Here is a 25,288-nt window from a genome sequence, read left to right as displayed (position 1 = left end):
CTTACTTCAGTCCCAGGGCTGAAGTAAGTTTTAAAACAAAAGAAATAAAAAGAAAAAGGTAGGGGGGAAAGGGGGGGGTAGGGAACGGGGGAAGGCAGCGCGGGCTTGGCGCGGGCTCGGCGCGCGCAAGGTGCACAACTGTGCACCCCCTTGCGCGTGCCGACCCGCGCGCACGTTATAAAATTGGGCATACATGTGTGCGTGCCGGGTAGCATGTGCACATGTACGCCCGCGCGTATGTCTGAAAATCTACCCCATTGAGTGTAAGTAAATAAGCAGCAGTCATTCACACTTTACCAAATCTGTCTTACCTCACACCCAAAAGTGGCCTAGTTTTTATCTTTTTTTTTTTTTTTTTTAGTAGGAGATTTAATCTTCCTGTTTTGGCAATGGTCATAGCATCATCATGCCCACCACGGAGTCCAGTTACAAGGCATTAACTCTCCTCACCTCTCCTCGCTATATTGTACAGATTCTCACTCTCAGACAAAAGGCCAAGAAGGAACCATCCTCAGTGCAGAATCTTAGCCAAATAGAGGTTGAGCATGGCCTATTGCTTACTTCTGTGCCAATCCATTGTTCTCTCTCTAAGAGGCTGACTCACTCATTTTGAGGCAGGAAAGGAAAGTGAAATGAATAGCTATTGGGCAGGCAGGTGAATAAAAATGAAGGGCTCCGGTGGGATCCCTACAAAGGAGTATGGCCTAGTTGTTAGGTCGGGGCAGAGTAGAGCAGAGGAATGAACCATCTTTGTCACAGCACTCCCACTAAAGGCTGCTGTATTGGTTGGTTCCCACTTGCTTAAAAGCAAGTGACCCCCAATGCCTGTGTAGATTTTTAGTTTGGAATAAGAGAGAAAAGAAGTGCTTCCTTACAGTTCTCTTAATTTCTCAGAATAAAGCCCCAAAGCTTTCGCTGAGGAGTATTAGAAAGTAAAAGAATAATTTTCAACTCACACACAGTTAGTTTATGTGATTTGTGTCTGGGAAGGAAGCTTTTATCCATCCTTCCTACCCATAAGAAGAGGAGTAATAAGAGAAGTTTCATTGATTAACTTGGTGTCTTTTAGTCTTAATAGACTTCCTTGCCAATCTGGCAAAACAGAGGAGAAGAAGGAGCAGAAGCTTAAAAGGTTTCATCACAGGGAGGAGAGAAAAGAATCTGAGTTTCTATTCTGGATGCTCAGCTGCAGCAAAGAGCCAAGGAGGTGCCTACACAAGGAAGAAAAAGGACCCCATGTTTTCATAGTTTAACTAAGGAGGCTTCACATTCTATCCACTGATAAGGAACCACGGGACCACAGAACCACCAATTCACAGATCTACTATTTTCCATTTCTTAATGAACATTATCTGAAAGCGACTTATACCAAGTGCTATATTTTCATGAGTGAACTAATTTCTACAGTAAAGTTGTGTTGGAACACCAGCTTTGTGTTTACTGGCACTCACTAAAAGAGAAGATAGTTTATGCACAGGGTCTAGGAGGTTTATACGTCCTCCATATGGAGGCCCCTCCAACTGAGGACATTGTGATAACAGAGACATCCCCAGTACTGAGTGTATCCTGTCACTCACTGAGGAAAGGGGTCAATGAGTGCAGGGGGGGTTACAAATTATTTGTTATTCAGCTAGCACAGAAGCTGCTTGGAGGGCTGATTAGAGCAAAAATGGGTGTGTAATGTGGCCTTTTCGGCCTTCCCATTCCAAGCTGCAGAATGCATTAGCTGCCTCATTTCTCTGTGAATGATCCTCAACATCCTTTTTCACACATGCAGAGTCAGCTGAGTAACAACTGTTCCCTACGGAAAAAAAAAAAAGCAGGAAAACTGTGATGTAAGAATTACAGGGGTAGGAAACCAAAAACCCCTGCCTATGCTTCTAACGACACACTGCCTCATTTGCATAATCTCTGAAACATTTATTTGCCTTGGCTCCACAAGGACCAATGGAGAAAACCCTAGCATCCCTACATAGAAAAAAAAAAAAGTGGCATAAGGATATGCCATCTTTCTAGAATAAAAAGCACCGGTGCATACTAAAATGTCAAATTTAAAAGCCCTAAGCGCGCCAAAGGCAGGAGATACGCACATGCTCGGGCTGGCACTCACCGCACGAATTTTAAAAAGCACACGAATACACGCAAATGTTATAAACTGGTCACGTCTCTGGGCACGAGCCGGCATACGTGCGTACATGATTACCCGCACAGCTGTTTGAAAGTTACCATCCATAAGGGTTTTATATGTACATTTACAGGTAGATTTCGGAGCAGCCTGGAAGGGAACTTCCCTTCCCCCTAACCTGACCTTCACACCCCTTCCCCTAACCTTTCCTCTCCCTAGCCCTACTCTAACACCCCCCAAAAATTTTTTTTTTTACCTTTTGCACGCGCTGGCTGCCTGCCGGCACGCAATCCTCCGACACAGCAGCAATGGCTGCTGTGTCGGAGGCCTTCGGCGCCGGCCCCTCCCTGCCCCACCCCCAGACCGCCCCTTTTGTAAAGCCCCGGGACTTAAATGCGTCCTGGGGCTTTACGCGCGTCGCCGGGCCTTTTTAAAATAGGTCCGGTGCGCGTAACCCTTTTAAAAATCTGGCCCTTAATTGTGTATGTGCATAATTGATCACATATGCACATATTAATGTTGTGAAATGAAACTAATGAGAGCACATCCCTATTTTTCGGTTACACTGTCTTCTCTCTTCTGTGCATTCTGTCTTTATATGCTTTGCTTATTCTTCTTAGGTGTGACTGTGACCCCCTTGTATCTACGTTTCTTCCCACTTCTTTTTTCCTCTGAATACTCAGGGCATGCACCAGCCTTTCCAAAGGGCCAGGATCCTGCAGATCAGGCATGCCAGCAATGCAAGAATCCTTTATAGTTTCTATGCAGCAGAAGATATGAGCCCTATTGCAGGTGTACGGGCTGCCTTAATTTCTGCTTTGCAGTTGCTGACAGGACTTTTTCTCTCTTTCAAGCTTGCCTGGGCATTCTCATGTTTGGTCTCTGAGACCCTCATGCCATCCAGATGCTCCCCTTGTCCCTCCCCTAGAAGGGGGAAGAAATTCTAATAAATTGTATACACATACATTTTCTTTTTGGTTGGTATTTGGTGTCTTTTATAATTTTCTTTAAGCTTAGTTGCTGGGTGTGCATGATTGATGGGGGTGAATGCATGAGTGCAGAGCAGGTCCTGATAGCATATTTTTGTGAGAGTGGTTGTGGGAAATGGGATGGGGCAGGTAAGGGAGAGCATGTGTGGGTTAGCGACTGTGTTGAGATGATTCTGCAGCAGGTAGGGACTATCGATGCTGCTTTTCAATCTTGATGTGTTACTGCCATCATGAAACTCTCTTTTTAAAAGTAGTGAGAAATGGCACAAAACAGACTTTTATGTAACTTTTTCCAGATAATTCTTTCCTGATTTTAATCTAATGGAGGAAAATAAAATTAAAATAATGGGAGTTACACAGACAAAAGGGAGGCTGACCAGGCTTCTACTGCTCTGAACTGAAATACATTTATTTGAGGTATAGGCCCATGAATAGCCATCTGAGGGCAGCAGTGAAGCCTGATAATTGAGAGCACAGATGGGCTCTGCCTTCCTTGTATGCCAAATATCGTTTTTGGGGGCTCTTCCAAATAAAATTTGAGAATCTAAAAACACACCGAATAACAGTCAGTTAGCTTCTTTTATGACTGCAGATATTCAGATAAAAATCTATATTCAGCTGCTATTCTCTTGGAGGCAAAATGTGCTGGGAAAGAATTAAATCCTTAGAGTACTGATTTATTCAAAATACGTACGTGCAATAGGTTTCTGGTAGACCACAACGAGCTCCAAATTTTGATAGAAACCGATTCTCTAGATCTATCACTGTTTCTCCAATCTTTTCATCCTTTGACAAAAGATCATAATCATACAGAGTAATCTTCAGGTCCTTCTCCAAAGGCAGAGTGCAGGTTAGTTCAAACATCCTAAAAAAAACCACAAGGTATAATAATAAAGCAGAGAAATGACGAATATCAGTATCAATAAAAGGATTGCCAGCAAATCAAACATCCTACAGAAACAAGAGAAAACTCAGAAGCAGGGCTCATACCCTGGGATTCATCATCCAGCTATAAATATAAATATAAGGGAATGGTGAGCCGTGAAAAAAAAAGGGGCGAGGGGGCGATCAGACATTATCGCCCTCAGCGATACTTGCGTCCAATTTTTTTCAACCCTGCCCAAACCCCCCAACCCCTCCCCTTTCCCTCATTTAAATGTTAAAGTCGCGATGCGTTAGTTATCTCGTGCATTAGGGCGTTATCGAACGCGATAACGCCCTAACACGTGCGATAACGGCCCATCGCGTTTTGAACAATGACCCTGGATGGTTAGGGAACCAATTTAATTACATTTCATTTCTTGGAGCTTCAGCAAAAGAAAATATAGACCCCCTTTCCCTCCCCCCCCCCCCCATTCAAATTAATTATTTAAAATAAAGGTACCTTATTGATCACTTGATTTGTATTTTGCGGCTCTCTTCCCTTCCCCCTCCTCTCTTGGACTCAGGGACTCTCTTCCCCCCCCCCCCCCCCATCCCTAGGCTCAGTGGTAGCAAGTCCCAGAATGGCTGCAAGAGCCAGACCTGCGGGTGAGGAGTCTGTTCACCCGCCCACCTGCTGCTGTTCCAGCTGAGCATGGAATGGTAGGCGGTGCTGAAGGACATTAGGCGATGCGCAGCTTCCTTCCCTGCTGGATGCGTTTGTCAGTAACTACTGCAGGAAGAAAGTTGGAGTGGAAGCTCCCAGCAACCATGGGACCCCCACGGAGATGGCGAGGTGGCAAGGATGAGAAAAGAATTTCCTATCTAGTATTCTTCCTTCTGATCCCTTGGTCCTGCAGGGTTGATCCTATGAGCCCTGTTCTGGGTCCGGCCGTCGGATAGACTCGGTCCTAGCCCAGGAACTCCCCTCAGACATTACCTGCTGAAAATTTGCTCCAGCTCTGCAAAGGTTGCAGAGTTGGAGATGATGCCATGCTGTGGTTGCTTTGGCCTGGCTCCCTTGTGTTTCTGCTTTTCAGTTTTCAGCTCTATGGCAGTGGCAGTGATGTTGCCTCTGCTGTGAACCAGCTTCTTGGTGTTACAAACCCTCACTGGTAAGGCCTTTTTTTGCATACTATAGTAGCTGAATCAAATTTAATTTTTAGGTGGAAAGACCCCACACTTTATATTTTTTGTTAATTATCATTAGCGCAATAAGTTAGGTCCTGTGATCACGGTGGCTGAGGTCACCATCACGTCCAAAGAATTCCCTTTTTACCTGTGCATGCTTTTGTTTTTTTGATTTAAGAAATCTGAAAATTCCTTTGAAACAAGATAATAACATGATTTAAGCGTGAAAGGCAGAGTAAGCAAGTGCAGGATCAAAAAATATAAAGGAATGTGTCACGCTTTTGGGAAACAGAAAAAAAACAACTAAATATAAAAATGAAACTCTTTCATATACACACCTAAGCTGTACCTCAAGGAGAATGCTTGACTTATCTGATGTTTACCAGTGGATCAATTAAGAAACTGAGTATATATTTACCCAAAAAATAAAGCATCCATACTTGGCAATCCATGAGCATTTCAAGATATTTTCTAGCAGGTACCCTCTGCTCCACAGACTTCAAAAGAGCTGTAATATGGGTTTCCATCGCCACTTATAGCAAGACATGGGGAAACTGCAGATTGTGGGCACCTGTATACTCTCATACACTAAACAGCTGCAGGAAACTCAGGCGGCCAACAGAAATCTCATTACAGCTCCAGAGACCTCAGAAAAAGTGAAAGATTCAAGAACTTACGAAGGTTTCCCTTCCATTAGTAATTTCAACTATGTGTGAAAGACACAAAATGAGGTTGACTTAGCACAGGTTTGACATTTGTAAGCGGCATAAAGACTTTAGCTAGACAAAGCTGTTCACTGGTTCACGGAAGCTATTCCAACATATTTTAGAAGGCTTCAGTTTCAGCCCCTGATTAAAACTCCTTTTTTTGGCATGTAAATGGCTGGTACGAAATCAGCTGAGGTTCTGTTTGCACAAAAGTGTGCAGATAATCTGGTTTCGCGCATATTTTTACGGGAACTGAGCAGAGGTGCTCCAGGGCAGAGCTGGCCCTTACGTGCATACTTTAGGATTTTAAAATGTATTGAGACAATTTTCAAAAGGATTTATTTGCGTAAAACTGTAGATGGGCTTTTGAAAACTGCTACTTTTATATCTGCAACTCCTTTAAAATTCACTCCATAGAGCTGTATTTTCAAAAGGTTTTACACCCATTAATGGACTTTATTGCACATAAATGGGTTTTTCAAAATTGCTACAACATATGCCACTTTTAAGTGTGTAAATCCTTTGAAAATTTACTCCTAAGGAGGTAATTTTTATGTTTAAAACTGTTAAAGAAAATTAGTAAACGCCAGATATACATTGAAATCTGATGCACATCTAGCTACATTTAAAAAACAGTCTAGCAAGATAATACTTTTTACACAGTTTTCACCCTCCCCTCCCTCGGCCCATGCCATTGTGATTTCAATAATAAAATTACATATCACAAATTATATCTGAGTGCAAGAAACACAGCTTCGACAGAATGATAGTCATCTCTTGGATTCCACTGTAATCAGACTCTTTCCCAAATCCCCCCACTATCCCCCTACTCAAGTTTATTCAGGGAGAAAGAAAAAAATAGATTCTAGACCAATTGCACAAAGTACATTTACATCATCAAATAAAACAACAATCAGAGTCAGAGTCAGATCAAAAAGGTGTAGTTATTTCCGGCATTAAATCCTGCAATATTTGTACTGCGTTATCGCACACAACGTTAGCCAGCCCTCATTTCCATTTACTCTGCCCAAACTCCTCCCACTCGACTACAAATTTTAAATATGCATGCGCATTTCGCAATGCGGTATTTATCGCATGTGTTACAACGTTATCGCTGGCGCTAGGGCTCTAACGTGCGCAATAACTTCCTAACGCATTTTGATAAATGACCCCCTAAATTCAATCACAATTTGAAAACTCCCCAACCATTTCTCCTTTTACCCACTCATCCTGATCCCTTCCCCAGCCCACCCCTTCCCCCTCTCAACTCTTATCCCATCCTCCTCCATACCCATTCCGTCTTTGATCGAGATCACGAGCCTGATGCAAAAGGGAACCCCCTCCATCTCCCGCCCCCAACAGAACAATGCCAGAATCTTACTCTGAAAATCACTGAATTACTAACAAGAAAATAATAACATTTGCAATTTGCAACTGAGTGGCTACCAAAAGAGCCAGAGAGATTCCAAATGAGGAAATCAAAACAGCCTCATATCATCAGTACAGAAAACAGCTCCTCTGTTCCATATGGGTCTTATGTCTGATGCATTCTAGGACTACCCAATAGTCTAGACATTTCTGTCAAGAAACAGCAAGCACCAAAAAAGAAGAAAAAAAAATTCAAGTGGAACAATGAAATTATGGAGCACAATGTCATCAATGAGTCATATTGGTCCCACATCCATTCTTGGACTACAATCGGAGCCACTATGAATACTGCAGTAAAACTGATGTTGAGGAACAACCAACAAGTGCCTGTTTCCCGTTTCAAGCACTAAACAATAGCTGCAAAACATACCCCTCGGATATCCATTACAGTTGTCAGGGAAGCCACTCAAAACCAGATATATTTAGCTGGGAATCATTCCTCTCCCAATGATTGTAAAAACGGATGTGCCTCTTCTGGTACAGAGAACACAACAGTGTTGCCAGCATGTGTTACCCTCAGTTTCGCTAGATATTAAAGGGAGAAACACACCTTTTCTCAAAAAGCATGCTGCAGATCGGGGAGAAGGCTCCGCGCAAACTTGCAATTTAAAGGAGAAGTCTTGGAAAATTAAAATCTTCTATTCTCCCATAGTCGGCTGAATTCACCTATGTTCAGCCTGCAACACTGCAGCTTTGTGGATGAAGTTCAAAAAACAGGCAATTACCACTCATGGCCTGTCCCGGTTTTCAGTTCTGGGGCCAATTCTGTATGCACGCTCAATCTGCAAGGGGCCTAGAGTCTCTTGGCATTGGAGCATCCCTGGCAGCCATTTTTCTAAAAATCCACGCAGTTCGCTATCCAACAGAGTTTCAGGGTGCCATATAAAATGAAAACTTGCGGCATGCATGATTTTCCATATCTTCAACTTTGGGCTCCAATTGTTCAAGTCTCTCCCCTGATCTGCTTACTGTTGTTTCCGTGATGCAAGTGCCATCTTCCAAATCAGACACTCTCTGTTCCACCACATCTAACTGCTGAGACATCATTTCAAGGACTCCTGACAATGCATCAAACTTATCAAAAATCACCTCAAATGCCCCATCAAGTTTGATATCTAAAGTTTTTCCACTGCTCTAGTAACTGCTGCGATTAAGGCTCCCATGTCAACAGCATCTGGTAAGACCCCATTTTTCTAGCGTCAGCCATCTTGGGGTCTGCTAGTTTCACTTTTTCCTGTTCTTTCTGTGGGAGTCTACTAGACATGACTCACCTAAAAACACCTTAGCATTTGCTGATAGCGATTCTTAACTACGTGAAGCCTAATTTAAAGTCTTTACAAGCAGGATGCGTTCCGTTAAGGGTGGATTTCAGGGAGGCCCCAGGAGGATTAAAACACGTCCAGCACCTACCACAGCATCACATGACCTCAGGAGGTAATATTTAAGAATTTATTTATGAAAAACTGGGTTTTATGTATGGAAATGGAAATGGACTTTTAAAAATTGCTACTTTTACATGCATAACTCCTTTGAAATGTCATTGAATTTTCAAAGATTTTACATGTGTAAATGGACTTTTGAAAATTGCTATGATATATGCTACTTTGAGGAATGTGAATCTTTTGAAAATTCACTCCTAAGTGCGTAAGTGTAAGCATGCAAGGTATTCCTTCTGAAGAGAAGACATAATTTTATGCAAGTAAATTTCTTTGCAAACCTGGCTACTTGCCCATGAATTTTGAAAGCGAACTTATGTTAATAAGTGTGCTTTCAAAATTCTTGGTAAGGTCTGCCTGTATGTGTGGAGTTATGAAATTACCCTCATAGAGGGTAATTTTCAGAGTCATTTCTGCAATAAAGCAGTGCTTTATTTGCAGAAAAGGACTTTTAAAAAATTGCTCCTCTCTGAGACACTGCACGTGCAATTTAACCTGTGTTAGGTGAAGGTGTTGTCGGGGAGAGGTGGGTGAGGGTAGGGTAGGGGAAGAAGTTTTCAATGTATATGCATAATTTTTCTCAGGAAAACTAGCCACAGAAATTAGCAGGTGTAGATATGTGCTAGGAGTTTTCTGGATAATTTTCAAAGTGAAAGTCCACACATAATTTCACTTTGAAAATTAGTCTAAAGTCTAACTTTGCACCAATACAGGCAGTTACTAAATTATTCCAACAACATATACATCTATTCCAGTGTTCCCCAACCTTTTCAAGCCCAAGGCACACCTACATTAAAATAATGTGTGGAACGTGCAGGCATTGAGGACTCACAATACCAAAAGAAGAGCTAGGGGAAGTACTGAAAGTTGGACCACATTTTAAAACAAAGGGGCAGAAGGCAGACACACATGAATTCATTACAACCGGCCAGTTCCCTCTATATACAAATGCAGTTAATTACCTTGGCTGCCACATGTGACTGCCAGAGCTCCTTCACTGTCTCTACTACCAATGCTCAGTGAGTTACAACCAGCGCTCAGTGCATACCCTCTGTCTCTATCTTACTCAACCTGGGGATGGCCGAGGCTGGAATGACTAAAAGGAGAAGGGTCAGGAAGGGGAAAAGGAGGTAGTGCTGAGTGAAATGTATGTCCTGCTTGCTGCCCATTAACTACCATACTCCGACACTCATATTGTAGGTAGAAAGAAGTGGCATGCATGATAACATATGTTCTCAGAAAGGAGCACTGCTGGTATCTTTTGTTGCTGTGAGAGGCTGAGAGTAGAGCCCAAGTACCTGATTTGAATCTGAGTATCAGACAGTGGTGACGTTTCTGTAGCATGTCTGATCAAGTCTGAAGGCACACTGGTTGAGAAATACTGGTTAATTCATGGTCATTTCTCAATTATGTTGATCTTTGCAATGCTACAGATTCTTTGAGTCAAGGCATTAAGCAGCCAATGATGTCTCACAATGGTACCAATCTACTGACCGCCACTTGCTGCAGCCTTCTCACAGGAATTCAAAAAGCTTTGTGAGTGGATTCTTTGAAATGGAAGCTCAAACTTACTTTCCAAAGACAGGTTCCAATGTGCACGGGATGTAATTGTCTTGATCATTTACTGATTTCTTTCCCACAGAAATCTTTACATAAGGATCACACTACAAGACATAAGGAACATTGGCTGCTGTGTTATATTGAATATGGCTCAAGAACAAACACATTCACAGACTTACATCTATTATTGAAACTCCTTTAACATTTCTAGCCCTTTCTCTAGTGAAATGACTAAATATAGCATACTTGTCTCTAATATGCACAATAAACTGTACTCAACTGTACATAAGAGTAAAAATAGTATTGCATTTTCCAGTGCTGAAACACGGAGAATCATTTTTAAAGCATTTGTGCAGGTAAAATGGTCCTTTCCCATTCAAAATAACCTTTTCCCAAATTGCTTGCCTGATATGCGGGTAAACCTATGTGCATATGGCCTATATGCATGATGTACAGAGGGGTGGGGGTTTATACTTGTGCACCTAGTTTTGCATTTGCAAAAGAACTGAATTTTAAAAGCGTTGCTCGCAATAAAAGGTCCACATATGTCAGTATGTGGACCATGCGCGAGCAACGTGGATTTAAAAAGCTGATTATGCAACTATATGTACATACATAAGCTTAAAAAAGGGGCGGGACATGGGTCTTCCAAGATAGGACCAGTAGTTAAGCGTGTAAATCTGTTATTTTAAAACAAAAGCTTTCAGCGCACAGAGCATATATTTAATGCTGCTCCTGATGATAAGCCTGCAGAAATTGCTTTTTAGGCCTAACATGACAGGGTGAGGGGTCTGGGTCAACCTGGGGGGAGCGCAGGAAAAAGAACCAGAGGGGTCTGGATGACCTCGAGATAGACTGGGCAAACTGGTGGACTAGTTGGTAAAACTGGGAATGTCCTTTTCGCCAGCATGTTTTAAAATTCACTTACCTGTGCATGTTAAAGCTGACAAAGTCCTAAAGAAGATATGCAAAGTACATTTGCTCAAGTAACGACTTAAAATTATGAGCAATAGGAGTATTTTAAATCATACATATGCAACTCCGTGCATGATATAAAATTCTAGTGTATGTTCGTTCACACACTCATACATAGGTGTCCACATGCTTGTTTTACAGTTATCATCTCTGCATGTAATTTTTCCAGAAAAAACCATACATAGGTGTAAATTATTGCAAGTAGTTTTGGTGTAATAATTTTCAGAAGGAAAAATACATGTGCATTATGCAGACTGTTGCAAAATTACCCTCACAATGCACAACAAAGGTCAAATGGTTGCAGAATATCACCAGAATTAAAGATTCCATTAAAGCTTTAGTTATTTACATTCTGAGGACAAGTTTATGGATGTGCAGTAGACAAGTACAATGTGCATGCAAATAAATGTGAGAAGAAAGTAGGAGAGAAACTGGGGAGACAAAACATAGATATGTATTTATAGCTGCAGGGAGATGTCATCAATTGTAATGATACTGCTGAGTTATCTCTCCCTCTCTTTCTCTCTCTTTCAAGTGGACTGTTCAGTAATTTCTATAGGAAAGCCTTCTACCTTTCATCAGTCAATAATATAAGACGCATTATGCCATACAGAGTGATCAAAGATAGAGCTATTGATTGTAAAGATATCTTAGGTTATGACAGTTTTAGGAATCCAAAATCAACTGTGTAGGAATCTTCATATCAACTATACAGTGGGGCCCCATGTTAGACCCTATCAGATCAAACCTCCATGGGTTTCTTCCTTTTAAAGTTCATATTCTCTCAAAGACTTTAATAGGGTTACCTTTCCATTGGTGTCCTTTGGTTGCAAATCAAAGGCACGAACAATATACACCCTGACAAGGCATTCTTGGGGTCCCCTGGCTGGAAGCTGACAGAACTGACGAGGAGGCATCAGCACCGATGGATCATCAGGAAGGGCATATAATTTGAAGGCTCCCTGTAAATAAATATTTTTAGAGATAAATAGCAAGAACTAGTCAAATGTAACTAGTTCTAACAAGTCTGATCAATGTCCTTCTCTCTCTCTTCTCCCCTAAAATAAATAGATATTGAATTGAAAGGATATGGTTAACTGGATATCCACATAAGAAGACTTTAGCTGATTAAATTTGTTTACTCAGTCACAGAAGCTGCATCAGCACATTTCAGAAGTGATATCATATTTACCATATTTTGCAGAGTCTACCAAAAAAACAGTACGAAAATAATTTCAGAATCTGTAAAGCTGAGATTATCACAGAATTTAATTGGTTGCAGATTGTTAAAATAATGAAAAATGGTAGTCAGAAAAGTAAAATCCTCAGGACTTTTCAGGGTTTTTAAATTTTTCTTTCCTTTCATTTCAGTATTCTCTTCTGAGGTTTTAATACAATATCTATATCATTCTATATTTCTGCTCATTTTACCACATGTTAAATGCTATACAACAGAGTCTTAAGGTCTGATTTACCAAGGCTCTTCTCCCACCGTGTCCATGCGAAACAGCTTTGTAAATCTAGCCCTTAGTCTGGAGCAGCTATTCTCAACCAGTGTGTCAAGACACACCAGTGTGTCGCCAAGCACCGGCAGGTGTGTCGTGGCTTCCCAGTGTCCCACTGCTCTGGTTGTGCTTCCCTCCCTCTCCTTCATCACAGTGAGAAGCAGACATTGTGGGTCATTTACTATGCGGATCGCGTGCGATACCAAGATCAGGGTAGAGTTGGGGCAGCGTCAGTCCCGGAAGAGGAGGAGTCGGGGCAGCACTGGGGCTGACGCCAGAAAGACTTTGCCGACAGCGAAAGGTACGTTTCTTTATCGCTGTCAGTTTTGCGCCGAATAACTACACCTTTTATGGCGTAGGTTTTGGCACGACGCTGGCAGCGATCACACCGCGGAGGTGCGATCGTTACCGGCTATCGCAGGTCCGCCCCCTCGCTTTGCCACCCTGCCCCCCCGTTACCGCGGGATTCACGACGCCGTGGTGTTTTTGTAAATCTAGGCCATTCTTCCACTAACACTGCCGCTCCTGGCAACATCAGTGGCATGGCCCATTCTTCTTCCTGCCCCCATGGCCCGAAACAGGAAGTGATGTACAGTGGGGCACATGAAAGAACAGAGTTAGCCCCCATAGCTGATGGGAGTCTTCGTTCTTGGGCCACTGGGGATGCAGGAGTAAGCTACTGCAGTTGCCATTTATGCTGGGGAGGAGGGGGTTCATGAGTTAGAGTGAGCCAGAGAGAGAAAGAGCATGTGTATGTGATTGAGAGCTTGTATGTAAGTAAGAGAGTGTGTTTGTGCAAGTGTGATTGTCAGTATGTGTCTACGTAAGAGAGCATGTGTGTGATTGAGAGCATGTGTGTGATTGAGATAGAGTCTGGTCAGGGAGGTGACTGGTATGATTGAGGGAGAGAGAAAGATTGGTCAGAAAGGCGACAGGTGTGTGAGAGAGAGATGGAGACTGGTCAGGGAGGTGACTGGTGTGTGTGGACAGAGACTAGTAAGGGAGGGGACTATGTGTGTGAGAAAGAGAGACTGGTCAGGGAGGTGTCTGGTGTGTGTGAGAGAGAAAGATTGGTCAGGAAGGTGACTGGTATATGTGAGAAAGAGACTGGTCAGGGAGGTGTCTGGTGTGTGTGAGACAGAAAGATTGGTCAGGAAGGTGACTGGTATATGTGAGAGAGAAAGCGACTGGTCAGGGAGGTGACTGGTGTGTAAGAGACCGAGATTGGTAATGGGGTCTAATTGGTGTGAATGTATGTGTGTGGGTGAATGTGTGACTGGTTGTGACTGGTTGTGGGCCCTAAGGAAGAGAACCATGAGGACAGAGCTTTAGCAACCACTGCTGCTTCTAGTGTGTGTGTTTTGGCCTGCAAGGGAAAGGAATAGGAGAGTTGTTAGAGTGGGTAAGTAAAGTTGGCTTTTTAAGTTTATTTTTCTTGATTGACTGCCTTTTTAATTATTGGGTATTATGTGATGTGTCTGCTGTTTTCAAATATTCTATTGGTATTTGGACAATTTTTGATAATTTTTGTGAGTTTTTAATTGTTGGATGTTATTCTGTTAATCAGCTGTTTTGAAACATTTATTAGTATAATTTTACAATTATTTAATGCAAGGGGATCTGTAGCTGCTTGGCTTATACTGATTTCCAAATAGAAGGTATATTAGTATTGTTACGCCCCTTGGTCGCAGACGGCTGCGACCGCTGTAGCTCACCTCTTGTCTCACTGCACTGACTCCATTGGGAAGACTTGCGGCCTCCGCCAGCTATCGCCGGCCTGCCCGCTCCTGTTCCCAGGCCTCCCTGGATGGCGTGGACGCTGTCAACTGCCATCTTGCCCTCGGAGCTCCTTAGGTGCGCGCTTCCAGGCCAGTCTTATGCACGTCATGGTGGGAACCTCGGAGGCATCCCCCTGGATGACATCATTCTCCATGGACTCTTAAGCCGGCTGGCCCTGTCTGCCTATGATTTGGCAATGAGTTCCCTCATTGCTGAATCCGCTTCGCTAACTACGGACTTCCCGTTCCAGCTCCTGCTTCCTTGGCGTGAGACTCCCAGGTACCCACTCCTTGGGGGCCCTTTCCTCGTCTCTGGCTATCTGCTCCTCGGAGGGCCTTTCACCTAGGACCACTGCTGCCCCATTCCCTGGGGCTTCCTCTGGAACCTTCTCTACTTCTGCTGTGAGTACTCTGCTTACGGGCCATTCCCATATTCTCTCTACTGAGGAACTCTCATCGGTGTACCCCGCTCTGCGGACCATCACCACATCATCTCTACTGAGGAACCCTCATCGGTGTACCCCGCTCTGCGAACCATCACTGCATCATCTCTACTGAGGAACCCTCATCGGTGTACCCCGCTCTGTGGACCATTACCGTATCATCTCTACTGAGGAATCCTCACCGATGTACCCCGCTCTGTGGACCACTGACGTATCACCTATACAGAGGAATCCTCTCTCTTGGGTATACCCCACTTCACAGACCCTGTGGCACCTCCGTGTCTGTGTGACTTTCTTGCTTCACTCCCCGCTCCGTGGGCAGTGCCTCTCTCTTTCTTGCTCTCTCTCCACTACCTGCTGTTCTGCACACGCAGCAGCTGAGACCTCACCACTCGATGGTGAGGCTCACGGGGCTCCTGCCCGTGGGCGGTACCATCTCTCACCTCGGCCCAGGGCCCACAAACCCACAAATCCTAACAAGTATTTAGGGCTTGGTTTAATATTTGTAGTGTTGCCGTTTCATAGGTAGGGTTGTTACTGTTTGAGTGTGTTCCATAATGCAGGTGTAACTTTGTACGGATTAGTTTGTGTGAATTATTGCAGATCCTGGGATTATGTTAGATACTATATTTCTCTTTCCATTTCTCCAGGTTTGCAATGCATGCAGAGTGGTTTTTTTGGGTTTCCATTCCAGTTTGTCTACATATTCATAATTTATGTTCTTTCTGTACTGGCTAAAGGTCAGTTTTGTGTGTGTGACTGAGATGAGGTATTTTACTAGCATATAGGCATTTGTATCAATCTTATTTGTTGTGTTTTTTCAATAGGACATGTATTGGGGTAAATTACTATCTTTTCATAAGGGCTATTGCGCCGTAGTAGAGGAAGTTTGTTTTGCTTTTACTGAGATGTCACCAGAACCAGAATATCTTTTTTGTATGGTAAGTTGTAGGGGTAATGCCCTAGTTCTGCTCTGCACCCATTGTTGGGGATCAAGGGGTTCCTGTGGATGCAGCGTGTAGGTTTACATTTAGCCCCATGACAGTCAAGTGTTCAGTGTGTCACGCATGGGAGAGTCATCTGTCAGGTGTGTCCTGGTAGAAAAAAGGTTGAGAACCACTGGTCTGGAGAATGAACTGGAAAATATTCCAATCTAAAATCTTGGAAACCATATCTGATTTCAAGAGCAGTACATCAATGTCCTTCTTTGTCTTGTATTTTTGAATTACACAATTATTCTTTAATGGAAGCTTCCTGCACAAATGATTCTTAAGTCGTGGTCTCCTTATCCACACCAGTGAACTCTGCATATATACCTGAATATATATATACCAAGGAAGTGTTTATGAAACAGGATATTTCAAATTTAGCCTTCACTAATTACTTATACTACAAAAATAAAAATAAAAAAATTAAAGTAAGGGCTCCTAACTTTAGTTACTCATGCCTTTGGTTTATAGTCAGGCAAAATGTCTCTGGCCAGTTGGCCACAAATCTGCAAAATACTGTGGGGAGAAGCTGGAGTTCTGTCCTTGATCCATTATGTGGCTCTACTGAATTGAGGCCGAGCACCCAGAAAAGGGCACTTGCAGCCTCGATCTTGGACCTGCAGCCCTGCCCCTGAGGATCCAGATTGGCCCTCAGCAATTCAAAAGGGGTTCTGGGGTACCAGGAAGACATACTTGACAGTTTGAGGGATTGCGTCAAGATAGGCACCAATTAACCAAATGGGTTAATTTTGTGCCTATCTTGACAGGAATGAACTTCATTTGTATGCCAGAGTATGCTGAATCTGATCTCAGTGTCTCAGTTTTATGGCTATTTCTCTTCTTAATACTTGGTGTTCACAGGATATTATGTTCACAGGCAGCAGGTCTAGATGGCTTGGAAGTTCTGTTTAATCAAGTCAATGGCACCCAATACAATTGAAACAATCTTTCTGCCAAATTTTCTTGGTCTCTGATTGCATTATTTGAGACTTGAGAGCAGGACATTTTTAATTATTGGGTGTTTCATATGTTTGCTGTATTTAAATATTTTAAATATTGGGAAATGTTTAACATGACTTTATCTTTATTCTTTTTAATTATTATATGTTATATTCATCATATCTTTTGAAATATTTTTATTGGTATGGTTTACTACTATCATGACTGATTTTATATTTCTTGATTTTTTGTGAGCACAGTGATATTTCTGTTTTTGTATTATTGCACTGCATATGAGTCTGGCTTGTGGTAATTTCCAGTTTAGTTTTTATTTATGTTTCATTTCCTTTGTATTATTTGCTGAGAGTCTGTCTCTGTTCTGCATTTGAGACTGAGATGAGGTAGTCTGCTAGCCAGGAAACACCTTGTACCTCTTGAGTTGAAAGTTTTGCTGATTTTTGATAGAGGCTTGGATCTATGATTGAAGGGGCTCCTTGGGTGCTAAAAATGAGGGTGCTTAAGCCTGCTGGATGATGAAATCCCCTGTAGCAAGTGCTGGGGGTTTGATTTCTGTATTGAGGAACTCCAAGGGGAACCCCTTCCCCCCCCCCCAACCTGGCCCTCATTGTGGTCAATAACTTGTTATGTGGCCTCAGCAAAAGAAAGTTTGCCCACCCCTGCACTGAATTATATTCCTCAGGTATTGCCTAGTTTCTTTTAAACTAATTTTATTTTTGATGGGTTAATATGGTATTCCCTTTCTACTTTCTAAAACGTTACAAGAACAGATAAACTCTTAGTGTATACCAGACTCTAGCAGACTTCATCACACAAGATTCTCAAATTGATTTCCATTAGCCCAAGATAAACAAACGATCAACCATCAGCAGCTGTTCAGTTTCATCTAGGTTTGTAGTAATAGCCAGTTTATATAGCCTTGATTATAATGAGGGTTGCAACAAAGGATTATTGTATTCTGTACAAACTACAGGAGCCCAAAAGCCATTATTAACAAATCTGAAATAATATGCACAAGATGTAGCCTTACTAATACCCTCTCACAAGAAAATGGAATATATTTGCAATTGCAAAAGTATTTTCCTCTATACAGTAAGCAGCAAGCTAAATGCAGCTGAGCTACTGAAGATGTCAACAAACCTTGAATTCCCCAACTACAGATGGGTCTTCATTTTCATCATATGTTTTCCCACGTTGTAGTTTGAAAGTACGACAAAAGTCAGATAGACCTTCATATTGTTCAATGTTCTCCAACTCTGTTTCATAAACCTAAAAAAGTACACAATTAAAAATCATGAGAGATGTTATATTTACCTATTTCTTTCCACTGGAAAAAGTCTGATTCCTATGCATTATTAATACTGAAAACCATTTCCATTGGAAAGAGACCTTTAGGACTAGGGGCCATGATGTGAAACTTCTAAGGGGTAGACTCAGGAACAATGTCAGGAAATAATTTTTCACAAAAGGGTGGTGGATGCCTGGAATGCCCACCCAGAAGAGATGGTGAGAAGAAGAATGGAAAAATAATTTAAAATGGCATGGGATAAGCACAGAGGGTCAGTAATGGCTAGATGATGGAAAAGAAGAAACGGAGTAACCCGGGGTAACTTTAACTGTAACATTGCTGCTTGGGGTAACCTGCACGGTGCAGCGGTTACAGAAGGCACGTGGTAACATGTATGGAGTGGCAGTTATAGCCCTCAACACCCTGCAGAGCAGAAGGGATGGGCCATGAAGAAAACAGAATGTTGCACTGAAAAATATCTGGGATACAAAGTGATTATTTGCCTCATTCCCAGTTGAACTTAGAAAAGAAGGCTTCCCTTCTCCACATCTAGTCAATGAGGAGCCCGCTTATAAATATGATTTTTTAAAAAGAGCTTTTAGGAATTAGTTTTCAAAAGCAAGAAAAACAGATGGTCAAGGACTTTATCAAATTTCATTGTTATCATAGCCATTAAGTTTTGATAAATGTGCAACATTTTAATTAAATTTAGTAATTTGAGATTACTCAAAGAGGGTTCCATGTGAAACTTCTTCATATTGAGGATTTGGTTTGTTTCTCTGTTATGATTAGTTCTAGGTGGCAGTTTGAGCATGCAACCCAAGTTCTATTTCTTCAAAACTATTTAAATGACATCTATTTTCTCAAAAGTGGCATTAAATCCTAACAAGTCTGTCTGCAGCTACAAATAATACAAGATTCTTGAATAAATATGACTGGAAATAACAAATTGGAAAGTCTGCACCCCCCCTTTCCCCGTACAATCATTATCTCTCTATCTCCAGCACAGTCATCATTTTCTCTCCTCAACATCTCTCCCCACCAGTACAATCAATATCTCCCTCACTCCTACCTCAAGTACCTGAAATGCCTTACCTTACCATACCTGTGCAGAACTGAATTACATGAAGCTTTGTAAAGCAGTGAAAGCCTAGCTCTTCTCTCAGGCTTATGATTGCTAACGCTGTACAGCAGGACTCCTGTGCTGGGATGTCTCTATATGTTGCAATAGTCTTTCTATTGAATATTGTTGCTTGTTTTTATGTTTCTATTTGATATTATGCAAGTTTTATTGTGATCCGCTTGGATAAATTTGCCTTACAGGTGGTATATTAAGTTCAATAAATAATAATAATAATCTGTTTGCCCAAGTACGTTCATTAAATACTACCATTTGCTTTACATGATTTACAAGTTATATTGATGACATACTGTGACTCTCTTAGAACCTAGCATTGGAAAATGAAAAAAATTTGAATTTTATAGCTTTTCCCCTATATGTTTAGGAAGTCATCAATTGCCTTGTATAGGAACAATGAGGCTGATATTCAGAAGCCCTTTAGAATGATAACTGAAAATGTATCCATCCAAATGGCAAAGCTGTAACATTTAGCTGCATAATTCAGGAATGGTCCGAGGACGGGTGGGAAGCGTTTCAGGGAGGGTCGGAGTTAGCCGCATATGTTATGTGGCTAACTTCAATATTTGAAGTTAGCCGCGTAACCTATGTGGCTAACTCTGGTTGCGCCATAGGACTGTCCTAAAGTTAGACGAATATACTTATCCGGCTAACTTTAAGAAAGCTAGGTATGTTCAGTAGCGGGACCGTGTCAATAAATATCCTGGTTAAGTTAGTCAGATAGGTAAATCTGGCTAACGTACTAGCCACTCCACAGCTGAATATGGACCCCTTTGTCAATTATGAAAACATTTATCAAAAGTCATATTTTTCTATAATTTTATGCATAACAGCCTCTCCTGTACCTTTAAAGTAAAAAGGATTATGCAAGCACATAGCATAAGCACTAGTATTTTTATTTATTTATTTTCATATATTTATAATCCGCAATTCATTTCCAAAAATTGTTTGAAGAGGATCACAACATTCTTATAAATAACTATTTTATAATCTTGTACTGCATAAAGTATGCATTAAGTCATTTGTCTTTCAAATAATACTACAGATTTTAATAAAGAGGATCAGTTTTCAGACATTACTAAAAGAAATGAAAATCAGATAGCTTATTTTAGTGGCAGCATGTTCAACAGAAATGCAAATGCAAATGTATTTTAAATGAATATTTGCTAACTACTGTAAACCAATTTGATATGCTCGCATGAAAAGTCAGTATATAAAAATTATTAAATAAAATAAATAAATAAATAAACAGATGCAATACATTATGTGCTGAATGATCAAGCTTTGATAGGCTCTCTAAAATAAAGTCAACGTCAGAGAGATAGTTATTTATTCCAGCAAATGTATTTAGAAGTTTTGTCATCGGTGAGCCAAGAAAACACAGAAAGAAAAGAAATAAGGAAAACTGAAATGAAATGGAAAGCAAAATATTCTAGAGTCTCTTTCCAAAATCTAATACAAGGTTTCATGGACAGCTCTAATCATACTGAATGGGGTCAGCCAAAACTGCTTAAGTGAAAATTATGAAAAGGAATGTGAGCAAATACAACCAATATATTCAGGCTCAAACAATGCAAATAATTCTATAGATTTCAATAAAGAGGATCAGTTTTCAGATATTACTAAAAGAAATGAATATTAATTATTTTAGCAACGGCACCTTCTGATGGACCTGACAAGGGCCCGGCACAATAAAAGTTCTACAGGCTCCCTCCTACTGCTCTGTTAATCTTCGTCCCTCTTTTCTGAATGTGGATCTAGTACCTTAGCCTCCACAGAAAAAAGAGCCTGTAGTGGCAAATTATTACCACTTTTTAAAACTTTATCTGTAGTAGGCCAACTGAAACACAGCTGCTTTAATTCATCTAAATAGCCTGAAGAGCTGCACTTTGCATCTATGCCTCTGTGTGGTCAAAGGTCCATTTTAAAAAACCCAAAGTTCTCTCACTCATGCTGGTTTGTCTAATATTTGGAAGGAATTTCATGTCCCAAACAACTTTCTTTTAGAAGTATTTTACTTCCTAAAGATATGCAAAATTAAAAAAAAAAAGAGAATGTAGAAGTATCTGATGCTCCGAAATTTATTCTATAAAATATGTAGTCATGTTGATCAACCAGATTTTCTTTATTTCAGGTTCCTATGGTTTTAAAGATGCATACAGAACTAGGTTGCAAAAAAAGATGTGATTTTCCATATGTTTAACATATAGAAAGTACCAAAGATATAAAACATTACCTGCAGTGTATCAAAACCTTTCTCGAGATAGGAACCACATTTCTCGTTTTCTCCAGTTGAGGCATAGAACTTGCTCCACCAGTCTATAAATTCTTCTTCCTGTATGAAAAAGGTCTAGACTGTACAACTTCAAACATGTTTATATGGGAACACATCGGAATTCATGAGGCATATTTAAAAAAAAATACAAATGGGGTACATTTAAAAAAACTATGGGGTAGATATTCAAAGCAGGCCATATAAGTAACTTCTAGCTAGATTCATCATTTTGCAATATTTACAGCAGAATGATGAGTCACACTATAAAAAAGGGGCAAGGGGACGAAATTGTGCAGCTGGCATCATGGTGGTGCGTTTTCACCTGCCGCAGTTGCGGGCTGGCCGCTCACTTTCGCACCCATAGTGCCATGGGAAAAAGTATAGTTATTTCCCGCGTGCTGCCCGGCCATAACCATGCCCAAACCCCACCCACACTCCTCCCCTTCCCCTCATTTAAATAATAACGCCGCGATGCGGCCATTATCGCGTGCAGTAGGGCATTATCGCACATGATAAAGCACTAACGCACGTGATAAGACCACATCGCATTTTGATAAATGACCCTATTAGCCGATTAGTACTTATCCAGCTAAATTACGATGTATATTCAGTGGCAGTGGCTGAGTTTAGACCTACTCCATGGTGCATCTAAGCTTACACATATACTTATGCAGCTAACTCTGAATATCGATGGTAAGCCATATAAATTACACAGCTAACTCACTCCACCCCGATCTACCCAGTACACACCTACTTTTTGTGCATGCAACTTTTAGCCGTATAAGGCACTTATACAGCTCAGCAACAGCCACTGAACATAGGCGCATATTCAGTAGCCTCTACTTAGCTGCACAAGTCCCGCTTATCCGGCTAAATTGCGCTGAATGTGCTTTGAATATCAGGCGCACTACTTATAGGAAATCTGCATTCAACTTCTGGGCTCCTTTCCATCATCTGTGAAATCCACTATTCAACTGGAGAAGAGGATGAAGAGATTTCCTAATACTGAAATTTCCAGATCTGAGGATAATGATCACAGAAATTTTCAAGGTGATCACAATCTGGAAAATGATCTACAATCTACCGCTCTGGTGGATCATAGAAATTTGAATTAAATTATCTGACTTTTATGTCAGCTATTTTTTTTATCCACACAAGGAAACACACAGAACATTCTTACACCAGGAGTTGTAAGTGGAATTTACAGTAATTGCACCTAATCAGATTAGGCAACATTCACTGATGGTTTGCATGATTGGTGCTCAATTCTTTCCTTCCAGAAAAGGGAAGCAGCCATGACAAAACGAGCGAGAGAGAGAAAAAAAGGAATATATAAATGAAGCTTTCAGTATAACATGCAGCAAAAAAGAGAATGTAACAAAAACCAATGTACATATACAAATTTCATATCCATATCACTTATTTCCTTACATATACACTACCAACTTGACCACAAAACTCAGTAACATGGATTCCCAATGTCAACCCTCTATTTTATGTGGTAGGCCCACTTATTAGCAACTGTATTTGTTCTTGCTTTGCAGAACATCAGTGAAATTGCTGCTGGAGAAGTTTTAGAATATATCATAATATATTGTAATTTTTACATTCGTGCACCAAAAAAAAAAAATGGAATGGTCTGATCTAGATTCCTAAAGCATTCCTGAAAATGATGGGTGTCTATTTTAGAAATCCACAAAATTCCAAAACACTTACCTAATAGAGAAAATATAACAGAGATTTTTTGGATTTCTAGTTCAGTCAAGCATATAAACTCAAAAACATATGTCTTGAAAAGTTAGTGTTTTTAAAAGGAATAGAATATAAATTAAATTTCAGCTCTTGCCTTTGAACATTGCTTTTTTTCTTTTACTGCTATAAAGTCACATACTGCCATTAATAAGGTATTGAAGTACAACAAAATTACTTCACTACTAGGGATGTGAATCGTTTTCCATATCGTCTTAACGATAGAAATCGTGTGGCAGGGCAAGAAAATCATCTTAGGCACGATTTTTTAGTTAAAAAATCGTTAAAAATCGTTTTTTCCGATTAGTGCGCACTAACTCGAGTTAGTGCGCACTAACGGGAGTTAGTGCGCACTAACTGGGAGTTAGTGCGCACTAACTGAAAATGATACAATTTGACACTTTTCAGGTCAGTTAAGGTCAGTTTAGGAATGAATATGTATTCCTATTGGCTGCCCTCTTATTTATTCATGTTACCAAGTTTCCTACTGACAGTATATGGGGGATGGGAAATGGAAACAGTTGGTAGCTTGACAAAACAAGTAATGTGATCAGTCAATGTGACTAGAACTTGTGCCCTAACCCTGATACCAGGGGTATTGTGATCTTCCTGCACACAGTGCCCTATCCCTATTAATACCAGGAGTGTTGTGATCTTCCTGCACACAGTGCCCTATCCCTAATACCAGGGGTGTTGTGATCTTCCTGCACACAGTGCCCTATTCCTGATACTGGGGGTGTTGTGATCTTCCTGCACACAGTGCCCTATTCCTGATACCGGGGGTGTTGTGATCTTCTTGCACACATCCCGATATCAGGGATAGGGCACTGCATGCAGGAAGATCACAACACTCCTGGTATTAATAGGGATAGGGCACTGCATGCAGGAAGATCACAACACTCCTGGTATTAATAGGGATAGGGCACTGCATGCAGGAAGATCACAACACCCCTGGTATCAGGGATAGGGCACTGTGTGCAGGAAGATCACAATACCCCGGAGGAGTGAGGGTCAGGCAGCTCCCCCCTGTCTGTGAAGCCAGCCCCTCACTAGTAATGCAGGGAGGGAGCTGTCTCAGACTTCACCATCCTCCCCCCCCCCCCCTTACCACACACCATTCACTAGCTGGGACATGGGGGAAGTCAGGAGTGAGGGTCAGGCAGCTCCCCCCTGTCTGTGAAGCCAGCCTCTCACTAGTAATGCAGGGAGGGAGCTGTCTCAGACTTCACCATCCTCCCCCCCCCCCTCACCCACACACCATTCACTAGCTGGGACATGGGGGAAGTCAGGAGTGAGGGTCAGGCAGCTCCCCCCTGTCTGTGAAGCCAGCCTCTCACTAGTAATGCAGGGAGGGAGCTGTCTCAGACTTCACCATCCTCCCCCCCCCCTCGCCCACACACCATTCACTAGCTGGGACATGGGGGAAGTCAGGAGTGAGGGTCAGGCAGCTCCCCCCTGTCTGTGAAGCCAGCCTCTCACTAGTAATGCAGGGAGGGAGCTGTCTCAGACTTCACCATCCTCCCCCCCCCCCCTCACCCACACACCATTCACTAGCTGGGACATGGGGGAAGTCAGGAGTGAGGGTCAGGCAGCTCCCCCCTGTCTGTGAAGCCAGCCTCTCACTAGTAATGCAGGGAGGGAGCTGTCTCAGACTTCACCATCCTCCCCCCCCCCTCACCCACACACCATTCACTAGCTGGGACATGGGGGAAGTCAGGAGTGAGGGTCAGGTAGCTCCCCCCTGTCTGTGAAGCCAGCCTCTCACTAGTAATGCAGGGAGGGAGCTGTCTCAGACTGGTATCAGGGTTAGGGCACTGTGTGCAGGAAGATCACAACACTCCTGGTATTAATAGGGATAGGGCACTGTAAGAGATGACTGTAGTAGATTGAATAA

General features: G+C 41.8%; 1 protein-coding gene across 4 annotated transcripts in view; it reads right to left on the bottom strand.

Annotated features, from left to right (window-relative positions):
- The window catches only part of DYSF (dysferlin), a 731,032-nt gene that overhangs the window by 105,784 nt on the left and 599,960 nt on the right, over positions 1 to 25,288 (bottom strand). For all 4 annotated transcript variants that reach the window (XM_029594483.1, XM_029594497.1, XM_029594488.1 and 1 more), the window contains 5 exons: positions 21,607 to 21,705; positions 18,085 to 18,213; positions 12,079 to 12,234; positions 10,310 to 10,401; positions 3,809 to 3,979 (listed from right to left, as the gene is read on the bottom strand). In XM_029594483.1, the coding sequence (XP_029450343.1) occupies positions 3,809 to 3,979; positions 10,310 to 10,401; positions 12,079 to 12,234; positions 18,085 to 18,213; positions 21,607 to 21,705 (647 nt within the window). The remainder of the gene's footprint in view (positions 1 to 3,808; positions 3,980 to 10,309; positions 10,402 to 12,078; positions 12,235 to 18,084; positions 18,214 to 21,606; positions 21,706 to 25,288) is intronic.

Source organism: Rhinatrema bivittatum, chromosome 1, assembly GCF_901001135.1.
Source record: "Rhinatrema bivittatum chromosome 1, aRhiBiv1.1, whole genome shotgun sequence".
NCBI classification, from domain to species: Eukaryota; Metazoa; Chordata; class Amphibia; order Gymnophiona; family Rhinatrematidae; genus Rhinatrema; species Rhinatrema bivittatum.
This window is presented reverse-complemented; position numbering and strand designations above follow the sequence as displayed.